At 39.7% G+C, this 23390-nt stretch overlaps 1 protein-coding gene across 8 annotated transcripts in view; it reads left to right on the top strand.

The window, feature by feature from the left end:
* LOC130931967 (BAH and coiled-coil domain-containing protein 1) overlaps window positions 1-23390 on the top strand; it is a 221457-nt gene that overhangs the window by 52642 nt on the left and 145425 nt on the right. Inside the window, exon 1 of one of the 8 annotated variants that reach the window (XM_057861250.1) lies at window positions 16175-21330. The exons of the other annotated variants lie outside the window; for them this stretch is intronic. Coding sequence (XP_057717233.1) covers window positions 21309-21330 — 22 coding nt within the window. The 5' untranslated portion in view covers window positions 16175-21308. Of the gene's footprint in view, window positions 1-16174; window positions 21331-23390 lie in introns of those variants that run through there. 8 annotated transcript variants of the gene reach the window in all.

Here is a 23390-nt window from a genome sequence, read left to right as displayed (position 1 = left end):
GGAAGAAAACCTGTTGGTATCTGCACAAGACCTGAGACTGGGACGGAGATTTATCTTCCAACAGGACAATGATCCAAAACATAAAGCCAAATCTACAATGGAATGGTTCAAAAATAAACGTATCCAGGTGTTAGAATGGCCAAGTCAAAGTCCAGACCTGAATCCAATCGAGAATCTGTGGAAAGAGCTGAAGACTGCTGTTCACAAACACTGTCCATCCAACCTCACTGAGCTCGAGCTGTTTTGCAAGAAAGAATGGGCAAGAATGTCAGTCTCTCGATGTGCAAAACTGATAGAAACATACCCCAAGCGACTTGCAGCTGTAATTGGAGCAAAAGGTGGCGCTACAAAGTATTAACGCAAGGGGGCCGAATAATATTGCACGCCCCACTTTTCAGTTTTTTATTTGTTAAAAAAGTTTAAATTATCCAATAAATTTTGTTTCACTTCACGGTTGTGTCCCACTTGTTGTTGATTCTTGACAAAAAATTAAAATTTTATATCTTTATGTTTGAAGCCTGAAATGTGGCGAAAGGTTGCAAGGTTCAAGGGGGCCGAATACTTTTGCAAGGCACTGTATGTTGCCTTCAACCCTGCAGATCTCTCAGGGTGCAGCACGGTACCCGCGGGTTATTAAAAGTATTAAAAAAGCATTGAATTTAGTTTTCCATTATTAAAGGTATTAAAAGCATTAAACTAGCTGTCGTAAGTCTGGAATTTTTCCACAGTGGTTTTAATTTTCAAGAACATCTCAGTGCAACCTAAATTATATCCGTGACGAAGTTTTTTTTTTTTTTTTTTTAAATCCAAGATGACGCGTAGAATTTTTACGATGCGCTGCACCTCATGCGTGTGCGCCGTTAGCATCATTAGCATCAACAGCAGGCAATCGCACAGTATTGTGTGCTAACGCAAGGAACTGCTCAGATGCCTTAATTGTTATGTTCGACGAAAGCCTCAACAAGACAACCAAGTCCAAACAGTTGGACCAGCATGTGAGGTATTGGACCGGCGACCAAGTCACATCCAGATACTTTGGGTCGCAGTTTATGGGTCATGCGAAGGCAGTGGACCTGCTTAACATTTCAAAGTAAGTTGCCAATTTCTCCAATTAAAATGTGTTAGATGCAATCATGTATTTTTGCGCGGTTTGCCTTTCGAATGAATGTGAATTTCGCAGTTTTAACTCAAGAGTTAGCCATGTTCAATGGGGTATTGGCAGGTGCACTAGCCTTAGCATGGATAAACCGGAGTCGTAGATTCACCATCACTCTCAGATACACAACACGGTTGACACTGTCTATTATTGGAACGAGTGCGGGGTAACGTTGATCTGAATAACATGGCATGGTGATAGGCAAATTATAATGTAGGTGATAGTAAAACACCTCCTGGTATATTTAAATGTTTTTCTTGATTAAATAAGAGTATGGATTTTCTCTATCTGATGAAAAGAAATGTCTTCAATAGCTAACAAAGGATTAACATGTGTTTTTTATACTTCTTGTAATGTGATTAGAAAAAAACAATTACCAAGGGAAATGGTCATGTGTAGCTTTTTTATTTTGTGGTAATTAATGGTAAACTACTGCCATTTAGTGGCTGTTTTTTAAACTTTCACTGCCAATTGCAAGATTTTCCCAAGCACTTTACAGTTAAGGTGACCAACTTGACAATCACCAACCTACCACCTTGACTAGGTCCTCTTAAAAGGGAAACCTGTTGTATTGCAAATGTCATTTCTGAAGTTGCTTTACAATAATAGTCTAAAATCCATTTTATCCTGGAAAAAATAATTCTGAAAGACCTTATATTTAAATGTGTTTTAATTGTATCTTCAATAAATGTGCATTCTTTTGTCAAACACACTTAGTAATTGAGGTTAAATTTGATGTTCAGTGCTTAATTTTTTAAAAATATAATTCAATATTATCTAAATAATGGGCGCGAGTAAAGTATTAAATTTCAGTTGAAATGGCATTAAAAAAGGTCTTAAAAGTCTTGAATTTAGATTTATCAATCCTGGGGGGACCCTGTGCAGACAATTAAAAAACCGTGTGGCATCTGCCAATGCCCACAGCCTGTCAAAAGGATGGAAGCAGGAAAAGTAGCAAAACGTGGATTTCTCAGATGAATCTTCCATTGAATTACACAGTCGCCGCTAAGCCTGAACGATATATCGTTTAAACATCGCCATCGCGATGTGCGTGTGCGCAATAGTCCCATCGCAAGCACGTGCGATAGTTTTTCTTTTTTTTTTGATCCACATAAGCCTCACTTTCTGGTCTGCGCACAGCCTCCTACCCTCCCTCTCCCAGCCTTTTGATCCTCTCAGTCACTGGCACAACGATGGCTTTGATCTGGCCAAAGAAGCAGACTTCACACGGGCATCTGTCAATCATCGTTTAACTTGTTAAACAGTTGCAAGGAAGCCGCGCTGGAATGAATGTGTGTACTGTGGGGACGTTGGAGACATTTAAATGCCAGAAGTGATCATGAGGAGTTTGAAATTTCTACATGTCACTTCAACAGTCACAGCTAAAGTAGATAAACAGAAGCATTTAATAAAGCCAAGCATTTATCTGCTACAGTACTTTATTCTTGTTCAAAAATGATTTGGTTGGACAGTTATGTTTAAAACTTATCATAATTATGACATTTGAAGTGCTTAAAAGCCATTTATTTATATACATTTTTTAAATCACTTTGGGGGGAAAAGTGAGAAAAAAACATGTCTTATATGTATCTCTTTCCAATGCTAAATCTGAATAGATACATTGGGCACAAAAAACACACACAAAAAAAAAAAAAAAGGGGGGGGGGGGTGCGCTACTTCGTGGTTTTTCACTTATCGCGGCGGGTTCTGGTCCCCATTAACTCCGAAAAACAAGGGATGACTGTACACTGTGGTGATGGTGAGTCATCTAAAGTCTTTCCAAATAGCTATTTAAGTCATCTTGTGAAAATGTCTTGAAAAAAATATATATACATTTTTTTTTAATATCGCAATATAATATCGCAATATATCACAAACCCAAAAAAAATCGCAGCAATAGTTTTTTCCAATATCGTTCAGGCCTAGTCGCCGCAAATATTGCAGGAGACCTACTGGAGCCAGCATGGATCTGAGATTCACTCAGAAAACAGTGTGACAAAATCATGGTCTGGGGTTACATCCAGTATGATGGTGTGCGAGAGATCTGCAGGATGGAAGGCAACATAAATAGTCTGAAATATCAACAAATCTTAGCTGTCCCTATGCAAACCTACGCCCTTGGGTGGAAGATTTTGGTAGCCACTTCCAAAAAAACATTGACGGCTTTTTAAAAGGATATCTTGATTTTTGTCATGAGGTATCGATAACCTTTTGGGATGCAAAGTATCACGATATATCACCATTTCAATATATTGTAACACCCCGAATCCTTATTATTTCCTCCATGACTAGCGAAGCCATTAGGGGAACGCAAACACACTCATAACAAGATCCACAGTTCCACAGTAAAGAGTCACGGGATTGATGTGGCACAAGTGGGACACGGCTGAGGACAATTCCCAGGATCCGTCTTGATCTCGCACGCTGACAGACGAGCTACAGCTGCGGCCGCATCGGCTCGAGTGTGTGTTGCGATCGCTCGGGAATTCGGGGTCGGCTCCGTCAGCTGTCGGAGAAAAGTAAACTATTAGTGGCGGCGAAGGCAATTATTCCGGGGGAAGAATTTCAAGCACTCGTAATTGCCGTGAGGTCGGCCAATCATTACGTTTCGGCTAACGGTCGGAGGGAGGCCCTCGCTCGGCTGCCTTTTGGTTCACCCGCACGTGTGGGTAGCTGCCATGTGGATCTGTGATTAAACTTCCATTCAGGCGTGCTTTTCCATGCTTTTGTGCACTTTCCCTGCTTCCGTTCACGCGGCGGGTGCATCTCGCGTGTTCCTCGATAGCAAATGTCTCTCGTGTGTGTGTTTCTGTTGCTTTTGCACTTGTTACGTGAACGCGTGCGCGTAAGCCACGAGGAATGTGCTTTGGCGTGTGCTGGAAAAAGGAAAGAAGGAGGCAGCTGAGAGGGCAGCGCACGGGGGCGGACAGGGTGACGATGCAGGTGCCTAATTCTACCGCAGCCTACGGCGCGTATTGCTCCATCCCAATAACACAGCTGTTGGGAGACGGGAGTAAATCTACCTCCTTATTAGCCGCGCTATCAGAACATTACATGTAGATGGAGCTTTTGGGAATTTTAACCACATTTGCCACAGTTTAGTTCTGTTTAGCGTGAAAACCCAAGGTCTGGCTTCGGTTATCGTGATAGATGTTCGTGGGATGGTTGAGAAACACCCAGTAGCTTCAAGTTTAAAAGTGACAGGATAAAAAAAAGTCTTAAATAGCATTATTATGTGAATTAGCATCATATTTTGAGACGATTCGAATATATACAACAATTTGCCTAAACACAGATGACGAGAAATTAGTCTTTTAATCGGCCCTGTTGAAATTCGCCTCCCCAGTCAAGCCGCACGGAAACAGCGACAGCCAAAACAAGTGCCGCTCGGCCGATGCTGCCTCGCATGCGCCAACCGGGAAGGCGGAACTTCGAGCGTTCTCTTCTTATTTTAACCCTTTGTACTGACTCCATGTTTTAAAAGTTTAAAGAAGACTCACCGAAAACAGGTCGACAATTTATTCGTCGACAATGGTCAAAAACAAGGCAAAAACAGACGACGGAGGGAACAATGCTGAATTCAACGCAAGGCTACATAGCCAATGTTTCCGAGCAGCAAATCTGTCTTATCTCAGTGTCCAGTGTTTTTTAAGTCTGTGGGCCGGCCGAAGGTGTGTCCGGGCATTGCCTTGGGATCATCCCTCTCTGGCCGGTTTCGGGCTGTTTAGGTTCGTGCGTGGATGGGATGTGGTTGCCACAGCGACCGACATTGGTCTAGATGTCACAAGCACCTGCTATCAACTATGTTATCCGGGCTGGCACTACTGTTTTTTTAGGACAAAGCGCGCTGGTCTTTGTCCTTGTTGTTTGTCGGGAGGACTGATATGGAGGTAGATTTGTGTCTTTATTATTCAATCCAAAAAAATGTTGCTTCAATCAAATAAAAAGTTGCTTCAATCAAAATATATATTTTCAATCGAAGAAAACGTCTCTTCAATCAAAAAAAATGTGTTTGAATGCAAAAATAAATTTGAAACTAAAAAAAAATATATTTGAAAACTATTTTTCTTTGATTGAAAATTTTTTTTTTGATTGAAGTCAAGTTTTTTTTAATTGAAACACCATTTTTGATTGAAGTCATGTCATTTTGCGTTTGGACCACATTTTGGCTAGGACATTTGTGTCTTTATTATTCAATCAAAAATTAAGTCGCTTCAAACAAAAAAAAAATATTTTCAAAAGAAAAATCACTTCAATCCAAAATTTTTAAAAATTCAATCGTAGAAAAAAAGGTTTGAATGCGAAAAAATATTTGAGACTCAGAAATTCGCATTTGAACACTTTATTTTTCATTCAAACCGTTTTCTTTGATTGAAGCAATCCTTTTTGTGTTCAAGCCATATTAGGGGTAGGACATTTGTGTCAAAATCATTCAATCGCAATAAAAGTTGCTTTAATCAAAAAACTATTTTTAATCAAAGAAAAAAATCATTTGCAAAAATATATATTTTTTGAAAATATATTTTTTCATTTGAAATATATATATTTTTTATTGAAGTATCACTTTTTTTGAAAAGCAAGAAGTTTTAAACTTTTTTTTTTTTCAAAGTGGAAAAAGTTTTGAACACACTTTTTTTTGGAAGTGGGAAAAGTTTTGAAGGCACTTTTTTTCGATTGAATCATTTTGACACAAAGATTCAACTTCAACGCTAGTTCCGGTGTGTTTGAGTGGCAGCTGATTGCGCCAATGACATAAAAGTATGAAGCAAGAATAATGGCCATTGGCCACCAGGTCTCCATCCAGCCATCGGAGTCTCCTGGAGTCCAAGCCGAATATAGGGCACTGGTACGGGGGTAGAACATCGGCATTTCACCGGAGTACCCGCAACGGCACGTTGCCCTGTCGCGGCACACTGGTCGGACCCCGATATCACCCCCCAGGCGCGGAGGCTGGCTGTCGAGTGGACGGTCCGCGAATGACACGACACTCATTCAAAGTTGAAGTGACGGGGCTCCAGGCGTGGACGCCGGCGACTCACCGGTAGTCCACTCTCTTACTGGGCAGGCTAGTGTCGGGCCACTCGCCGACCACTCTTGTACCGGCGCGTCGCGGACACTCCGGTTGGAACCGATTGCCAACCGTCACGTCAGGGCAGCGGGTGAAGTTCGCCGTGTTGAATCACATTAAGCAGTAGGGCACCGTACTCCGGTGAAATGCCGATGTTCTACATGTGATATCTGTGACAAGCATCAGACGCTCCCTGCTACCATGTTGCTACCACCGTAGCAAAATGTGGGCGTAGTTTTTAGCAATGTCGGCGCACTTTGTAACGGCTGTCAGCTGCAGTAAGGTATTTTTTTATTGCTTCTTCCTCTACGCACGGGACGTCAGCGCGTTGTCCTGCATGAAAAGTAGCCCGGTCAAAACTTGATGCTTGGAGCTGGCAAAATGAAACTATTCCTCGAGGTGAATAAAATTACTCGGATCAGTTTTTTAAACTCGAGTTGCTCGAGTATTCGTTTCAGCTCTAATCTGGAATCAAAATTTCAACGCGTGTTGCGGACCTTCAACATAAAACCAGTTTGAACCTGTTCCCAGGTGTGTAAACACCTCTCAACGGAACCGTTTACCCTTTCTGTTGCCTCCGATGGCAGTTTTATGTCGCTATCTTTTGTTCCTACACCAGGTTTGGAGGTTAGACAGAGCAAAAATCATGTGTGCAGTTCGCCGCTGATTGCTTCCACGGTGAGTCATGGGTCTTAGATAGCCCGAAGTGTTTAAAGGACTACCCGGGGGATTATACCGGACCTTTACGAGGCCCCTCCGCCAGGGATGTAGATTATTTACTTAGACAGCAGAGATTATTTAGTGATGAGAAAGGCCTTTTACCTCCCTAGTTGAAAATAGTCTTTTGTCAAATTTGCACTGACATTCAAGAGTTGTCTGTGCACATGGAAACGGGAGTTGATCAATACTGCCAACAACAACGCGGAGGAGGAGGAAGATGTTCCATCATGCGTGGTGCAATACAAAAAAAGATCATCTTATGAAATGAAACGTTGCTGTTGTTTTCGTAACGTTACGAGGACCGGGATAATATTAGCCGTATTTCTGCTCCCGGTTTGTATCCCCATTTGACAGATCTCCTTTCAGAAAGCCGAGCTGCTTTGAGGATCGATAAAGCCACGCGCTCTGCAGTACACACTTAGCGCGCACGTGCACACGTTTTATGTCTCATCTGTCATTCCAAAGACTTTTCTCCAGTTCTGTGGATTCTCTTTCCAAGCGAGCAGATGGCCAAAATTCACAATGAAAGCAGATCCTAAATCCTTTTGGACACCCATCAATTCGCCTCAGATTGTCCTACGAGGGGCTCTGGTTTCCCGAGGACCGATGAATCCTGCTAGCTCCCCCGAGCGAGCCATTGTCACCACCCTCAATTCTAACAACGACGCTTTAAGCTCACATGCGCGCTGCTTTACTTTGAAAAACACTATGAGTTTGTCTGGATTTGCTGCTATCAACTGAAGAGAGTGATTGACAGTAGGGCTGCAGCTATCGATTATTTTAGTAGTTGATTATTCTACCAACAAGTGTGAATAATTGATTAATCAGATTAAGAACATTTAATGCGTTGCAGAATAAATTTCAGATGTAAAACAAAGGCTTGCTTTTTTTGATTGATTGATTGATTGAATTTATTTCGAAAACATACATATGGATATACAAGTATACAAACAAAACATAAGACTCGAAAAGGAGTAGGAAGAAGTAAAAAACTTAAATGAATCCTACTCCTTTGTCCGCTATATAATCATCAGCATGAATCAGACAAAACAAATACAATTCACAACTAAGTGCTAAGTTTGCACTTTCAAAAGACCATTACATGCGATTACAAAATAAAAAAATAAGTGGTTCTTCAAACTATGCAGAATTGCACTTTCATTTAAAAATAAATTAAAATACCTGAGCTTGGCAAATATAATATTTTCTTATTAAAAACCTCATCCTTTTCACCGGATTCTGATCCTCTGACAAATGGCGGGATCCCTAGTCCTTATCCCTAGTTTTAAATGGACTTTTTCATATCGGCCGGTCGGATAAAAAAAAAAAAAAAAGCCAATACTGATATACATCAAATTCCAAATATCGACCTATATCTTGCATGAGAGAATATACAATGTTGCTTTAGTCTTTGAGGGTGTTTACTGAGTGATCCTTACACTCTAAATGTAACTCGTAGCGTTAGTGTAGCATTAGCTTTAGCATAGCGAGCATCCTCTTAAACTTTCACTTGATTACATCTCGTCTTGACGTCCTTGTGGGTTTAATTATTTAAAAATAATGTACTGTTCTTGCTGAGTTTTTATGGTATAATTTTAAATTGTCAAAGCAATTAAATAAAATGATAATCTACGTGCTTGAAAAAAAGTATATTGTCTCACAAAACGGCTTTTGATATCTGCTATCAGCTGAAAATATTTGATCTAAAATCCCATGTTGATCGATATCTAGAACAAATGTTAATTCACTGCCTCACTCCCAGTACAAATGAATTAGATATTTACTCGGTGATAAACTAACAGCAGAAGAATGAAAAGAGCTTGTTTTTCTGTTTATTACTTGCAAAGTAAAATATTGCAAAATTATTTCCTGACACATGTATTGATAATTGTTACATCGCCATATTGTGAGATTGCGAGCCTTGTATTGCAAATCGTATCGTTAGGAACCCAGATGATCCCATCCTTAGTACCTGTTATGGTTGCCGGCAGTCCTCACTCTGGCTTTTTATGTGACAGAAGACGCGGGACATAATTAAGCACACGTGCCTGCCGCTTTGAAGGCTCACATGGAAGAGATTCTGCAGGCGCACTGCCGTGCCAGTCAGCCAGACCGAGCGCCGCGTTGGTGAATAACAACGCTACACCGGCGTAGCGTCTGGATGACAGTTGTGCGTTTGCGTGAGAGGGCAGATTAAGCCTTCCGAGGGAGACCTTAGACTGCCCCTGCCTCTGTCTACTGATTTATAGGTTTGTGTAGGAAATTGCTCATTTGTCACTTCTCATTTCTTTTTTTTTTCCCTCATCATTTGCCCCACCCCCTGCTTGCACTGGAAATGGTCTCCCAAATTTTCATTTCCAGAGAAGGGAGAGTAACTAGGTAACTATTTCTATTGAAGCACAAACCAATTGGGCAAATTTGAGTGGAAAACAAGTACATAAAATATACACTGAATTTATCCCTGACCACATTTGAAAAGACAGTTACAGAACATAAAATGCCATTGCAGGACCCCCCCCCCCTCCCCCAACAACAGTATTGCCAAAACAATTCAACAATGCAATAAAATTAACTATGGATCACAATATATGCAATATATCCTTTTTAAAAGGTCGACTGTATACATATTAGTGCTGCGATGATTATTCGATTAACTCGAGTATTCGATTAGGGAAAAAAATTGGATTAAATGTTATTGCTTCGAGTATTCGTTTAATTCATCGGTGTTCAAACCTGTCCTCAAGGGCCGCTGTGGGTCCTGTTTTTTTGTTTCTACCAATCGAACACAGACAGTTTAACCAATGAAGTTTGTCCTAAAACAAACAGCAACTGATTGCAATCAACTGATTACACTTGTGAGACACCAGATTGGTGAAAAGATGTCGTCTTGTTGTGTAGGAACGAAATCCAGCACCCAATAGTTTGGACACCACTGGTTTAATGAAAGTGGCGTTGTAATGGTTTGTTTTGAAAGTGTTTGCATTTAGTTTTATTGATTAGGGTGGATACACTGCCTTCTGGTCTGCCTCATTTCAAATGGCTGAATCCAACTGCTCCTTGATAAGACCAACATAAGCTAAGTTTTTGTTTGAGCTAATGTTTTTTAATGCATTCATAATTTAGTTTTGAGGAATATTTAGCCGTTTTTTGTGGGAATATGTGTCTCAACAGTTTGTTAAGAGCATTGTAAAAACGTTAGCATCTTATATAGAGGTGTGCAAAATTTCCGATTCTTAGATTATTCGCGATTCGGCCGTGGAAGATTCGAGAACGATTCACAAACATCCAAATTCCGATTGCTGAAATATGCCAAGTAAAGCGGAAGTACAACACACTCAGCGCGCCGCGCGGTCTTCAGGACGCAATGAGCAAGAACGGAGCGAGAGTAGCTAAACATCATGATTCTCATTACCTGGCCCCTCGGGTAATGCCAATGCTCAACTCACGGCTCTCGCTCAACTCATGCCACGAGATAAAAAAACACAACAACATACCTGACTGCTGCCGAAAAGCTGCTACTAAGTACATCCACATAATGTTACGGTAGATATCATTTATATAGGACTAGATGCAATATAGATTCGGTAACGTTAGCAGCACACCTACAAAAAGCTAGATGCGGGCGTTAGTAAACGGCTGCCATCTTAAAGCAGTACACTTCCCTGCAAGGCTGTTGTAGAGAACCTTCCAAGCAAACCTAATTAACTTTTTATCTAAAATACTCCTAAACCGGTAGAATATTGACTTGAATCTATCTTTAAAATAGTTTTTAAACTTTCACATGTCGAAAGTAGACAAAAGGGAAATTATGGAATAACGGGAGCAATTTTAACAACTTTACGGTTGATTCACAACATTAAATTAATTGAATGTAGTTTAAAGCTGCTGATACAGAACGGGGACTGGAGTTTTTTTATTTACTGTTATTTTTGTATATTTGTTTACTGCTATATGTTAACTTGATACTGAAATAGTAGTTTGGTTTAGCCTGAGAGTATTTTTGAACAATTTTGGAACTAATGTACAAAACGTTTAAAAAAAAAAAAAAAAAGAGGGGGGTGCATCAATAATCGTTTTATAATCGAATCGGAGCCTCTGAATCGTAATCGTAATCGAATCGTTTGGTGCCCAAAGATTCCCAGCTCTAATCTTATAGCATTTAAGCTAGCGGACTTTTGCTATGTAAGTTAGCAAATTGTTCTTTTGTTGTACAAATGTCTTTTTTTTTTTTTAATTTTCAATACCGTTTGAGGCTCAGCTCAGGTATTTTAATTTTTCATGTTCCTTATCCGATCACTCAATTATTCAAACTGACTAGTTAATCGATTAATCGACTACTAAAATAATCAATAGCTGGATTATGTGCTCTGATCACATAATCGTAAATCTGGCTGATCATGCCATCAGCCTGAGCAAGGATTTTAGTTTGAGCAGCAGTGTTTTTTTGAATAGATGCTTTTAGGAAGTTTACCTAACAGTTCATCGATACTACCAAATGCTAGCACAGCTAGCCAGATTCCACGATCGAGCCAATCACTTAAGTGACTCCACCTTATACAGTGGTACGAAAAAGTATCTGAACCTTTTGGAATTTCTCACATTTCTGCATATAACCACCATCAAATATGAGCTGATCTTTGTCAAAATCACACAGATGAAAAAAGCTGTCTGCTTGAACTAAAACCACCCAAACATTTATAGGTTTTCATATTTTAATGCGGATAGTATGCAAACAATGACTGAAGGGGGAAAATAAGTAAGTGAACCATCACATTTAATATTTTGTGGCCCCGCCTTTGGCAGCAATAACCTCAACCAGACGCTTCCTGTAGCTGCAGATCATTCTGGCACATCAGTCAGGACTAATTCTTCTCTACAAAACTGCTGTAGTTCAGTCAGATTCCTGGGATGTATGGCATCAATCGCTGTCTTTAGGTCATGCCACAGCATTTCAATGGGGTTTAAGTCTGGACTTTGACTTGGCCACTGCAGAATGTGTATTTTGTTCATCTGAAACCATAAATGAATTTGATTAAAGTGATTAAAGTGGCGTTTTCAATGGTTTATTTTGAAAGTGTTTGCATTTAGTTTTATTGAATAGGGTTGATACACTGCCCTCTGCCTAATTTCACATGGCTGAATCCAACTGCTCCCTGTTAAGACCAACATAAGCTAAGTTTTTGTTTGAGATAATGTTTTTTATGAATTCATAATTTATAGGCATATTTAGCTGTTTTTGTGGGAATATGTGAACCATTTGTTATGAGCATTGTTAAAAAAAGTTAGCATTTTATAGCATTTAAGCTAGCGGACTTTTGCTATGTGAGTTAGCTAATTGTTCTTTTGTTGTACTTAGATCTGCATTTATTTTTTTATACCGCTTTAGGCTCAGCTCAGGTATTTTATTTTTCATGTTCCATATCCGATTACTCGATTATTTGGGCTAACTCGTTCATCGATTAATCGACTACTCAAATAATTGTTAGCTGCAGCCCTACATTCTTTGCATGCTATCCTCATTAAAACATGAAAATATATTTTTCTGTCTGGGTGGTTTTAGCTAAAGCAGACACTGTATTTTTATCTGTGTGATTTTGACTAAGATCAAGGTGATTGAATGCAGAAATGTGAGAAATTCCCAAAAGTTAAGATACTTTTTCATACCACAATATTTTATTGACAGCACACGCATCGTTGCGCTGAAAATGCCATTATGAAATAAAAAGGCCATTGTGGAAAGAGACATGATGAAAAAAAAAATCTTTGTGAAAAACGCTTTTTATTATCTTATAAAATGTCATTGAGCTGTAAATGACATTATGAAATTAAAAGGCTATTGTGGAAAAAGCATTTTTCACAAAGTATTTGTTTATCCTGTACAATCTTTTTCATAATAATATTACCTTATTTTACAATTTTAATGTCCATATAACACAATTTTTCAGTTAATTATCAAAATCGTATTCTTTTCAAATTGTTGTTTTTATTTATGTAATTTGGACCCTTTTGGGGTCTCATACAAAAATGTAAGCAGTGGAAGTTTTTTCCTATATCGTTCAGCCCCAGTCTAGAACCTAGTGTGTGTGATTGTGCACGGGTGGTGTGTTTGTGTGCAACTTACTAGATCAGGTGCTTGCCATAAATCTGCCGAGGGCACGGCCGGGGCGACTGGGGTTTCACCTCCTTCAAAGCAAGAGGGAGGGAAGAGGCGGGGCGGGGCTGGGTGGCCAACTAAGAGATAAATCAGGGAGGGGGGCTTAATGAAAGCTCAGAAGGCTCAGATAATTATGGGACTGGCTGATAGAAATCAGGCTCTTTCTCAAATAAGTCAATTAACCCGCTCCCCTTCATGCCCTAATTATGCCGCTCCACTGCTTCTTTACCGTCATGCTTAGCTCAATATGCACACTCATGCTGCTACAGCTGTGTGACTTAAAATGTCGTTTTTTCGGCCATTAATCTTTTCCGTCAACCTACCAAGCCACAAGGTCCAGAAACTGAAACTGAAAAGCAAACAACTTTAGACTTTTTGGACTTGACGGGCGATATAAAAATCGGGGAGTGCAGTGGTACCTCAAGATATGAAATTATGGCTTTCTTATGGTGTTTTTTTCGTACTAGGAATCACATTTTACTCATTTTACATGTCACTCCAGGAGTCACAGCCAAGGTATGTAAACAGAATCATCTGATAAAGCCAGTATTTTTTTTCTACAGTACTTTATTTTTGTTTAAAAATGATTGGGTGGGACAGTAATGTTTAAAATTGATCATAATTATTACATTTGAAGTGCTTAAAAACCATTTATTAAATTACAGTGCCCTCCATAATGATTGGCACACCTGAAAAAGATGTGTTTTTTAGCTTCTAATCATTTTTTTATATTCAAATAATATGGGACCTTAATGGAAAAAAAGAGAGAAATCCAGCCTTCAATACAAGTGCATTCATTCAGTGGGGAAAAAATCCCACATAAAGAAAAAATTATTTGACATCAAATAATGTGTGTCACAATTATTAGCACCCCTGGCGTTAATACTTTGTACAACCCCCTTTTGCCAACAAAACAAGGTCTGGGGACTGAGATGGCCATGGGAGGAGCTTGATTTTGTGTCTGGTGAACCATGTCTGTGTAGATTTGGCCATATGTTTCGGGTCATTGTCTTGCTGAAAGACCCAGTGACGACCGATCTTCAGCTTTCGGGCAGAGGGCAACAGATTTTGATTTAAAATGTCCTGGTATTTCAAAGCATTCATAATGCCAGGTTCCCAGGGCGAAACAGCCCCACAGCATCACTGACCCATCCCCATTCTTCATAGTGGGTATGAGGTGCTTTTCAGCATGCCCATCTTTCGTGGCACGGCAGACCCACTTAGTGTTTGTTGCCAAAAAGCTCAATCTTGGTCTCATCTGACCAAAGCACACGGTCCCAGTTGAAGCCTGGGACCGTGTGTATTTTTGTGTGAGACCAAGATTGAGCTTTTTGGCAACAAACACTCTAAGGCTACGTTCATACTACAGGTCTTAATGCACGAATCCGATTTTTTCGTGTTTTTCCGACTCGAGTGAGGCATTAACTTGACTGTCTGAACGTGACAAGTCGCATAGAACTGGACCATTTCAAATCCGATCTGGGTCACTTTCGTATGTGGTTCAAATCCGATCTGGGCCACATTTTTCCAGACTGTCGCGGCGGTCTGTACTGTCCAGTCTCTCAAATCGGAATTCATGCTGCAATTACGTCATCAAGAAGCGAGAGAGACACCACGGTAGCGGTGCAGCTGTGTGTTATTAGCGCCTAGCTTTCCTTGAACACGGCTTTTTTGGAAGGGTCGGACTTGACAACAGTCAGAAAAAAAAATAAAAATGGGTTGAGGATAAGCCTGAGAATGATCGGTTTTCTGTCTGCTCCATATAAGCAATATTTCAACATTGCTTACACGGCCAAGAGTCGGGGCAAACTGCGCGTATGTGTGCGTGACATGCACGGACAGCGCGTGCATGCTATCGATCCATATACTTTGAATATAAACCTAAACTGGGATTATTTATGTCTGTTATTTGTCATCTGGAATGACGGATGACAGCCAGCATGTGTGGTCATTTGTTTTGATGCTTCTGCGCATGCGGGTCGTCTTGCTCAGCGCTTGTCGGACTGCGAATTAGTGCGTATGCGTAATACTTGAATGGTCTCAATGGACAAAGGCAGTCTGAGAGGGCAGGCCAAAAAAACAGATATGACAAAAATTTGGATTTGTGCATTAAGACCTGTAGTATGAACGTAGCCTAAGTGGGTCTGGCGTAGAGCTGGGCGGTAAACCGAAAATTTACCGTCACCGAAATTCTTCACGATGACCGACGTAATTTTGACCATGTCGGTAAATTCGGTAAATTAATAAAACAAGAAAATAGTCTTTTCATCCCGCTTTGACTCTGTGTTGTTCGCCTATGTTCATTCCCCTTTAAGAAAGCAGTGAATGTACTCACGTAGGGAGTCACGTGATCATCAGGAAGCCAATCAAACAGAAGCCCGGCAAGCTAACGCTAGCAGCTAATGCTACAAGCAAAACGTGATGGAGTGTGGCTTAAGGGAGGTTCGCCAAACTTTCACCCGACATTTAATAGACTCTTGGTGGCATCCAGACGGGCTTTCACCCGCTGTACTCCCTTGTTCTCACGATTTCCGGAGATGGTGCTTTCATTGCTTTCTACTGGTAACCAGGCCACAGGCTAACGCTAGCGCCTAACGCTAGCGGCCGCTAGCGGCTAACGCTACAAATGAACGTGATGGAGTCGGATAGCGGCTCTAACCTTGTCAAAACGGCTGAACTTAATCAGTGGATTGTGCACGGACTGCATCTAGCAATTACTATGTCGCGTTATTTTGTATCTGACTGTGTGTGATTTCTCTGATAGCTTTTGTGATGGTAAAGCATTCAGCATTAAGCACAGTCCAACGGTGAAACTTGTAATATGACCGAGAAATGGCCCCAGCTATTTTTCTGTATGTGCTTAATTCTGTGTCATTATTGCTATCATAAAATCTTAAGTGTTTCATTTGCAGAAGATCAATATAGCTTTAATGTGTGTCTGTCTGTCTGTCTGTTTGGGGGTTCATGTATGCCTGCATTTATTAAAAAATGCACTTTGGGGGGGGGGGGGGGGCTGAAACCACAAAGTAAACACTTGTATTGAATAATTATGTCACAGCAGCCATTAACAATAAATTGTCTTTTTGAAGTGTACTGTTCAAGCTGCAAGTCATTTGTGTTACAATGACATGTTTGCACAGGCATATTGATTTTGACAATGTATATTGTTCAAGCCATACACGCTGTTATAAATGCTCATACTTGAATTCTTATTGTTTACAATACATTTTTATAAACCTAATGTCTAGACTGCATGTACAATTGTTAAATATATCAAATTGAATGCTGGTAACTAAATCAACAAGAAACTGTTAATCTGTATTTCATGCATTGATTCAGATTTTCAAATTATACAACAGTCCGCTTGGGCGACTTTATCGTCATTTATCGTTATCGAGGTAAATCTGCTCCATTTATCGTGATACGTATTTAAGGCCATATCGCCCACCCCTAGTCTGGCGTGCCACGAAAGATGCGCATGCTGAAAAGCACCTCGCTAGTGGCTATCGCTACACCTTGTCCAATGCAGATTCTTGACTCTTGACAAGGTGATGATGCTGGAATTTTGGTTTGGTGGTGTTCCAGTGAGATTTACAAAGATGACTGCCTGAAAAAGATATCAAAATTCCCTCAGTCTTTGATGATATGGGGCTGCATGTCAGGCAAAGGCACTGACTGGGGAGATGACTGTGGTTAAATCTTCAATAAATGCACAAGTTTACATTAAAATTTTGGACGGCTTTCTTATCCCTTCAATTGAAAATATGTTTGTCATTTTCCAAGATGACAATGCATCACGCCACAGAGCTAAAACTGTCAAAGCATTCCTTGTAGAAAGACTCATCCAGTCAATGTCATGGCCTGCAAATAGCCTAGATCTCAACACTCTTAAAAACCTGTAGTGGAAATAGGAAAAAAATGGTCCCGACCTGCAAGGATGATCTGGCAACTGAAATCAAAGAGAGTTGGCACCAAATTGATGAAGAATACTCATCAAGTCCATGTCTCAGAGACTGCAAGCTGTCATAAAAGCCAGAGGTGGCGCTACTAAATACTAGAGATGTGTTTTGATTGTTATTTCTTTGTTTGTTTCTCATGATTCCATATGTTTTCCTCAGAATGAAATGACTCCATATATATTTCCCTGCACTTGCTCTATAAAATTAACAAGTACTGACCAACACGATGTTTTTTTATTCATTTCTTTTAGTATTTTTGAATGCTAAAGAGTTGCACTTTTGAACTACCGTATTGGCCCGAATATAAGACGGTGTTTTTTGCATTGATATAATACAGAAAAAGTTGGGGTTGTCTTATATTCGCGGTTAGACGTTATACCCATTCACGGCGCTAGATGGCGCCAGATATCATTGACGCGATGTTCTGTCATGACAGATCTCAGCTACTCTCAAGTTTAACCAGTTTGCATTATTGCAATGTTTTCCTTATTCAGTTACAGTTAGACTTCACTTTGATGGTTATTGCAGTTATTGCAATCTTGTTGTTTTATCACAATAGATTGGTTTATTTACATTTCAAAAACCAGAAGCCATTCATTTACGAATGTGATTGCACTTTAGTTTACATATTTAAATGTTCAGATATTAAGATTTGAATGAGGCAAAATAACATGCTTTTTCTCTCAAATATATTGTTATAATCATTTGTTTCAGATGTACTGTAAATATTTTCTGTATAAAAATTAATCTGGTGTTCAAAAAGTCTTTTTTCAAACTTGAGTCTTGAAAAAGAGGGGGTCGTCTTATAATCAGGGCCATCTTATATTCGTGCCAATACGGTAATAAAAATCATTTTGGTGGTCATTAAATGTTACTTTTATAGAGCAAGTGCAGGGAAATCATCATCACCTTGTCAAGAGTCAAGAATCTGCTTTGGACAAGGTGATGATGCGGAAACTTTTGTTTGGTGCTGTTCCAGTGAGGTTTACAAAGATGACTGCCTGAGGAAAACATGAAAATTTCCTCAGTCCTTGATGATATGGGACTGCATGTCAGGCAAAGGCACTGGGGAGATGGCTGTGGTTAAATCTTCAATAAATGCACACGTTTACATTGACATTTTAGACAGCTTTCTTATCCCTTCAATTGAAAATGTCATTTTCCAAGATGACAATAAATAATGCAACAGACCTAAAACTGTTAAAGCATTCCTTGGAGAAAAACTCATTCAGTTAATGTCATGGCATTTGAATAGTATAGATCTCAACCCTATTGAAAACCTGTGGTGGAAATAAAAAAAAAAAAAAAAAAAAAAACAAGGTCCACAGCAGGGCTCTGGCCTGCAAGGATGATCTGGCGACTGCAATCAAAGAGTGTTGGCACCAAATTGATGAAGAATACTCATCAAGTCCATGCCTCAGAGAATGCCAGCTGTCATAAAAGCCAGAGGTTGTGCCACTAAATACTAGAGATGCGTTTTGATTGTTATTTCTTTGTTTGTTTCTAATGATTCCATATTTTTTTCTTCAGAATAGAGTGATTCCATATATATTTCCCCGCACTTGCTCTATAAAAGTAACATTTACTGACCACCACAATGTTTTTTATTCATTTCTTTTAGTGTTTCTGAACGCTAAAGAGTTGCACTTTTGAACTAATTGATTATTTTTTTCAAGCCTTTTATCTGAGTTTGCTCTACATGATAAAATGTCTGAGTAAGTGCTCGTCCCAGACTGGTGATTCCATACTTTTTGCAAGGGGTTCTAAAAGTTTCAATCTTGACTTGGTCTCAGAAATTTCTGGTTTCAAGCACAACGCTACTTGGGTCTCTCAAGAGTGGTCGGTCTGAAAAATTGCACATGAGTTCCCGTGACCAAAATTTCCAAATTTGTCCAAAGGTTCAAATATAGTAGTGGTCAGAACCAGGAGAAGTCTGCTCTCCAAGAGTCATCTGATCATTAAGCTGCACGATGGCTGTGGTCAGAGTAAATAAGCAGTGTTGTAGAATGTCAACATGACCAGGCGGCCTATTTCACAGCACCCACTGTTGACATAACTGCTCTCTTATCTGGGGAGTGCAAAGCCCGACCCCACAATAGTAAAACCCTGCCAGAACAAATACACTAAGAAAAACCAATACATGTTACGTGCACCGTAAGGGAATGCATTTAATGTGAGTCTGTAAGGAATATCCAATCAAGCCTGGGACAGTTTAGGGTCGTTTTGGTCATCTGGGTGAAGCTCCTACTCCTGTTAAAGCGAAAGCCGTGTTCAAGTACTTGTGTCAAACGCTTATATTTCAGTGTCAAAACATGTCAGCGGATGCTCTTGCGCTCATCACCCTGTTATTAACTCCTCTTTATTCATTCTTTTTCGCGCCCTCTGCCTCAGAATTGTTTCCTCTAACTGGATTGTTTGCGTTGCGATAACCTGCTGAAAGCTGCTGCCACTCACTGGAAACTCGCTGCTTCTTTTTGGCCAGTTGCCTTACTCACATGAACCTTTTCATCTTATAATACATTGCTGGCCAAAGGTATTGGCACCCCTGCAATTCTGTCAGATAATGCTCAATTTCTCCCAGAAAATGATTGCAATTACAAATGCTTTGGTAGCAATATCTTCATTTATTTTGCTTGCAATGAAAAAAAAAATCATTATCATTTTACACAAAACTGCCAAAATGGGTCCGACAAAAGTATTGGCACCCTCAGCTTAAAAAAATTTTAAGCTGTAATTAACGCGATTAAAATTTTTAATAGTTTGACAGCCCTAACATAGAGTTAACAGGAGAAAAATGAGGTCTTCAAAGAAAAGAACAGGTCCCCACAGTCAAACATGGCGGAGGTTCCCTGATGTTTTGGGGTTGCTATGCTGCCTCTGGCACTGGACTGCTTGACCGTGTGCATGGCATTATGAAGTCTGACGACTACCAACAAATTTTGCAGCTTATTGTGAGAAAACTGGGTCTCCCTCAGAGGTCGTGGGTCTTCTAGCAGGACAATGACCCAAAACACAATTCTAAAAGCACTAGAAAATGGTTTGAGAAGAAGCACTGGATACTTTAAAGTGGCCAGACCTGAATCCCATAGAACACCTATGGAGAGATCTGAAAATGGCACCCTTCAAATCTCAGAGACCTGGAGAAGTTGGCCAAAGAAGAATGATCTAAAATTCCAGCAGAGCATTGTACGAAACTCATATATGGATTAGGGCTGTCAAAATTATCGCGTTAACGGGCGTAATTATTTTTTTTTAATTAATCACGTTGAAATATCTGATGCAATTAACGCTCGTGCCCCGCTTAAACAGATTAAAATGACAGCAGTGTAATGTCCGCTTGTCACTTGTTTTTTGTTGTTTGGCGCCCTCTGCTGGCGCTTGGGTCCAAATGATTTTATGGGTTTGTGGAGTGAGCATGGTGTAATAATTGACATCAACAATGGCGAGCTACTAGTTAATTTTTGATTGGAAATTTTACAAATTTTTATTAAACAAAAACATTAAGAGGGGTTTTAATATCAAATTTCCATAACTTGTACTAACATTTATCTTTTAAAAACTAGAAGTTTTTCTATTCTTGGATCGCTTTAAGAGAATGTTAATAATGTTAATGCCATCTTGTTGATTTATTGTTATAATAAACAAATACAGTACTGTACCGTATGTTGAATGTATATATCCGTATATATCTTTTCATTCCAACAATAATTTACAGAAAAATATGGCATATTTTATAGGTTTCAATTGCGATTAATTACGATGAATTAATTTTTAAGCTGTAATTAACTCGATTAAAAATTTTAATCTAGTAAAATGATAATGATTTATTTTTTTTCCCAGTGTCTTTTGTGTTTTTTCATTGCAAGCAAAATAAATGAAGATATTACTATTAAAGCATTTGCAATCATTTTCTCGGAGAAATCGAGCTTTATCCGACAGAGTTGCATGGGTGCCAATACTTTTGGCCAGCAGTGTAGCTTGATGTACAGATGTTAGAGAACTTGAGAATTTTCCTCTTCAAAGCCAAAAAAAGTCTGAGCTCGAACTATCATCCTGTATGACATCACAGAAATTTTGGAGTTACCCATATGAGCTCATTTTTAGCCCGATCAAAGCCATCAAACACATTGCTTTTTTTCCACTGACATCAATTTTTAGTTCTAGGACTAGAAGAAATAATCAAGAAAAGCAAACATGGTCGTGTACGAGAAGAAACGTTAATTAAGCGGAAGTGCGTTCCATGTTGTGTTCATGCCTCATCATCAAAGTAAAGGTAGCCTTTTTTATTATTAGTTGTATTTTGCTATTATGAGTGTTATCTCCACAAGTTAAAAACCCTTGTTTTTCAGTGTTAAATTGTGTTTTGTAATGTTTGCACACTTAGAGGGTCTCTGTTACTATAACAAACAGTGGCATTTGTTTTATAGTGCTGGATACATATATAGAAAAAGACTATTGATTTTAAGCTTGTTTTTTGTGGGGTTCTGTAGATTTTGCTACACCCACTTACCTTTTGTTGTAAACATGGACATGTGACATAGTAGACAGTGCCAGAACGCTGGTGATTATCCCTATATGTGTCTGTTCATGTGTTCATGTGTCAGAGACACAAAAAAAGCAAGGCTGGAGTAACTTACCCAAGGAAGCCAAAAACGTTTTGGAAGAATGTTCCCTGGTCAGATGCGACAAAAGTGGAGCTTTTTGGTCCCCACGGTCAGAGATGGAAAAGGTTCCCTGATTTTTTGGGGGTTGCTTTGCTGCCTCTGGCACTGGACTGCTTGACCGTGTGCGTGGCATTAAATGCATACCTGAATCCCATAGAACACCTGTGGAGAGATCTGAAAATGGCACCCTTCAAATCTCAGAGACCTGGAGCAGTTGGCCAAAGAAGAATGGTCTAAAATTCCAGCAGAGCATTGTAAGAATCTCATTGATGGATACCGGAAGCGGTTGTTCGGAGTTATTTTGTCTAAAAGTTGTGCTACCAAGTATTAGGATGAGGGTGCCAATACTTTTGTCCTGCTCATTTTGGGAGTTTTGTGTAAAAAGATAATGATTTTTTTTTTCATTGTAAGCAAAACAAATGAAGATACGGTGTATCACAAAAGTGAGTACACCACTCATATTTCTGCAGATATTTAAGTATATCTTTTCATGGGACAATACTGACAAAATGACAGTTGGACACAATGAAAAGTAGTCCGTGTGCAGCTTATGTCATCGAGTTAATTTATTTTCCCCTCAAAATAACTCAAAATATAGCCATTAATATCTAAACCTCTGGCAACAAAAGTGACTACACCCCTTTGAAAAAATGTACATTCCTAAATGTCCAAATTGAGTACTGCTTGTCATTTTCCCTCCAAAATATCACGTGACTCGTTACAGGAGTGCTATCAGCATTGCTGCAGAGATTGAAGTAGTGGGGGGGGTCAGCCTGTTAGTTCTCAGACCATATATCAAATTGGTGTGCATGGTTTTTACAGTCTTCAGATGAGGCTTCCTCCTGGGGTGACAGCCATGCACACCAATTTGATGTATGGTCTGAGCACTAACCGGCTGACCCCCCCACCTCTTCAATCTCTGCAGCAACGCTGACAGCACTCCTGTAACAAATCACATGACGTTTTGGAGGGGAAATGACAAGCAGTACTCAATTTGGACATTGAGGGATTTATGTATTTCCCATGAGGTGTACTCACTTTTGTTGCCAGGAGTTTAGATATTAATGGCTATATTTTGAGTTATTTTGAGGGGAAAATAAATGAGCTCTGTTATATTAGCAGCACACAGAGCACTTTTCATTAGAGATGTCCCGATCCAATATTTGGATCGGATTGGACGCCGATATGGGCAAAAAAATGTGCATCGGTATCGGATCGGCCGACACGGAAAAATTCCGATCCAGACTTCCGATCCAGTTTTTTTTGGAAATCCGATCCGGGTTTTCCAGCGCACCGATATTCATAATCCATTCCAGTTTTTGCTTCGGTTTTCCTAAAATCCGGTCCGCATTTTACGGCACTCCTTCAACACACTACATTACCGTCTCCCAATTTGCCAAGAGACTTTATCGGTAAAAATGTCAGCTGTGTGGGATCATTTCACCTTAAAGGACGACAAAGACGAGGCAGAGTGCAACATATGCCACAATAAAGTCAAGCGTGGTGGTAAAGCTGTAAGAAGTTTTAATAGAACCAATGCAACTAACACTGGCAGAAACTTTTGCTATGCGTGACAAACTGGCACTAGACAGTCCCAAAGCCCAGGGAATAACAAGAGTCATTGCCGAAGAATTCATTCTGGATGACGAGCCATTATCTCTCGTGAGTA

Source organism: Corythoichthys intestinalis, chromosome 16 (genome assembly GCF_030265065.1).
Source record: "Corythoichthys intestinalis isolate RoL2023-P3 chromosome 16, ASM3026506v1, whole genome shotgun sequence".
NCBI lineage: Eukaryota > Metazoa > Chordata > Actinopteri > Syngnathiformes > Syngnathidae > Corythoichthys > Corythoichthys intestinalis.
The sequence above is the reverse complement of the archived record's forward strand: the minus strand, read 5'-3'. Positions and strand labels throughout refer to the sequence as shown.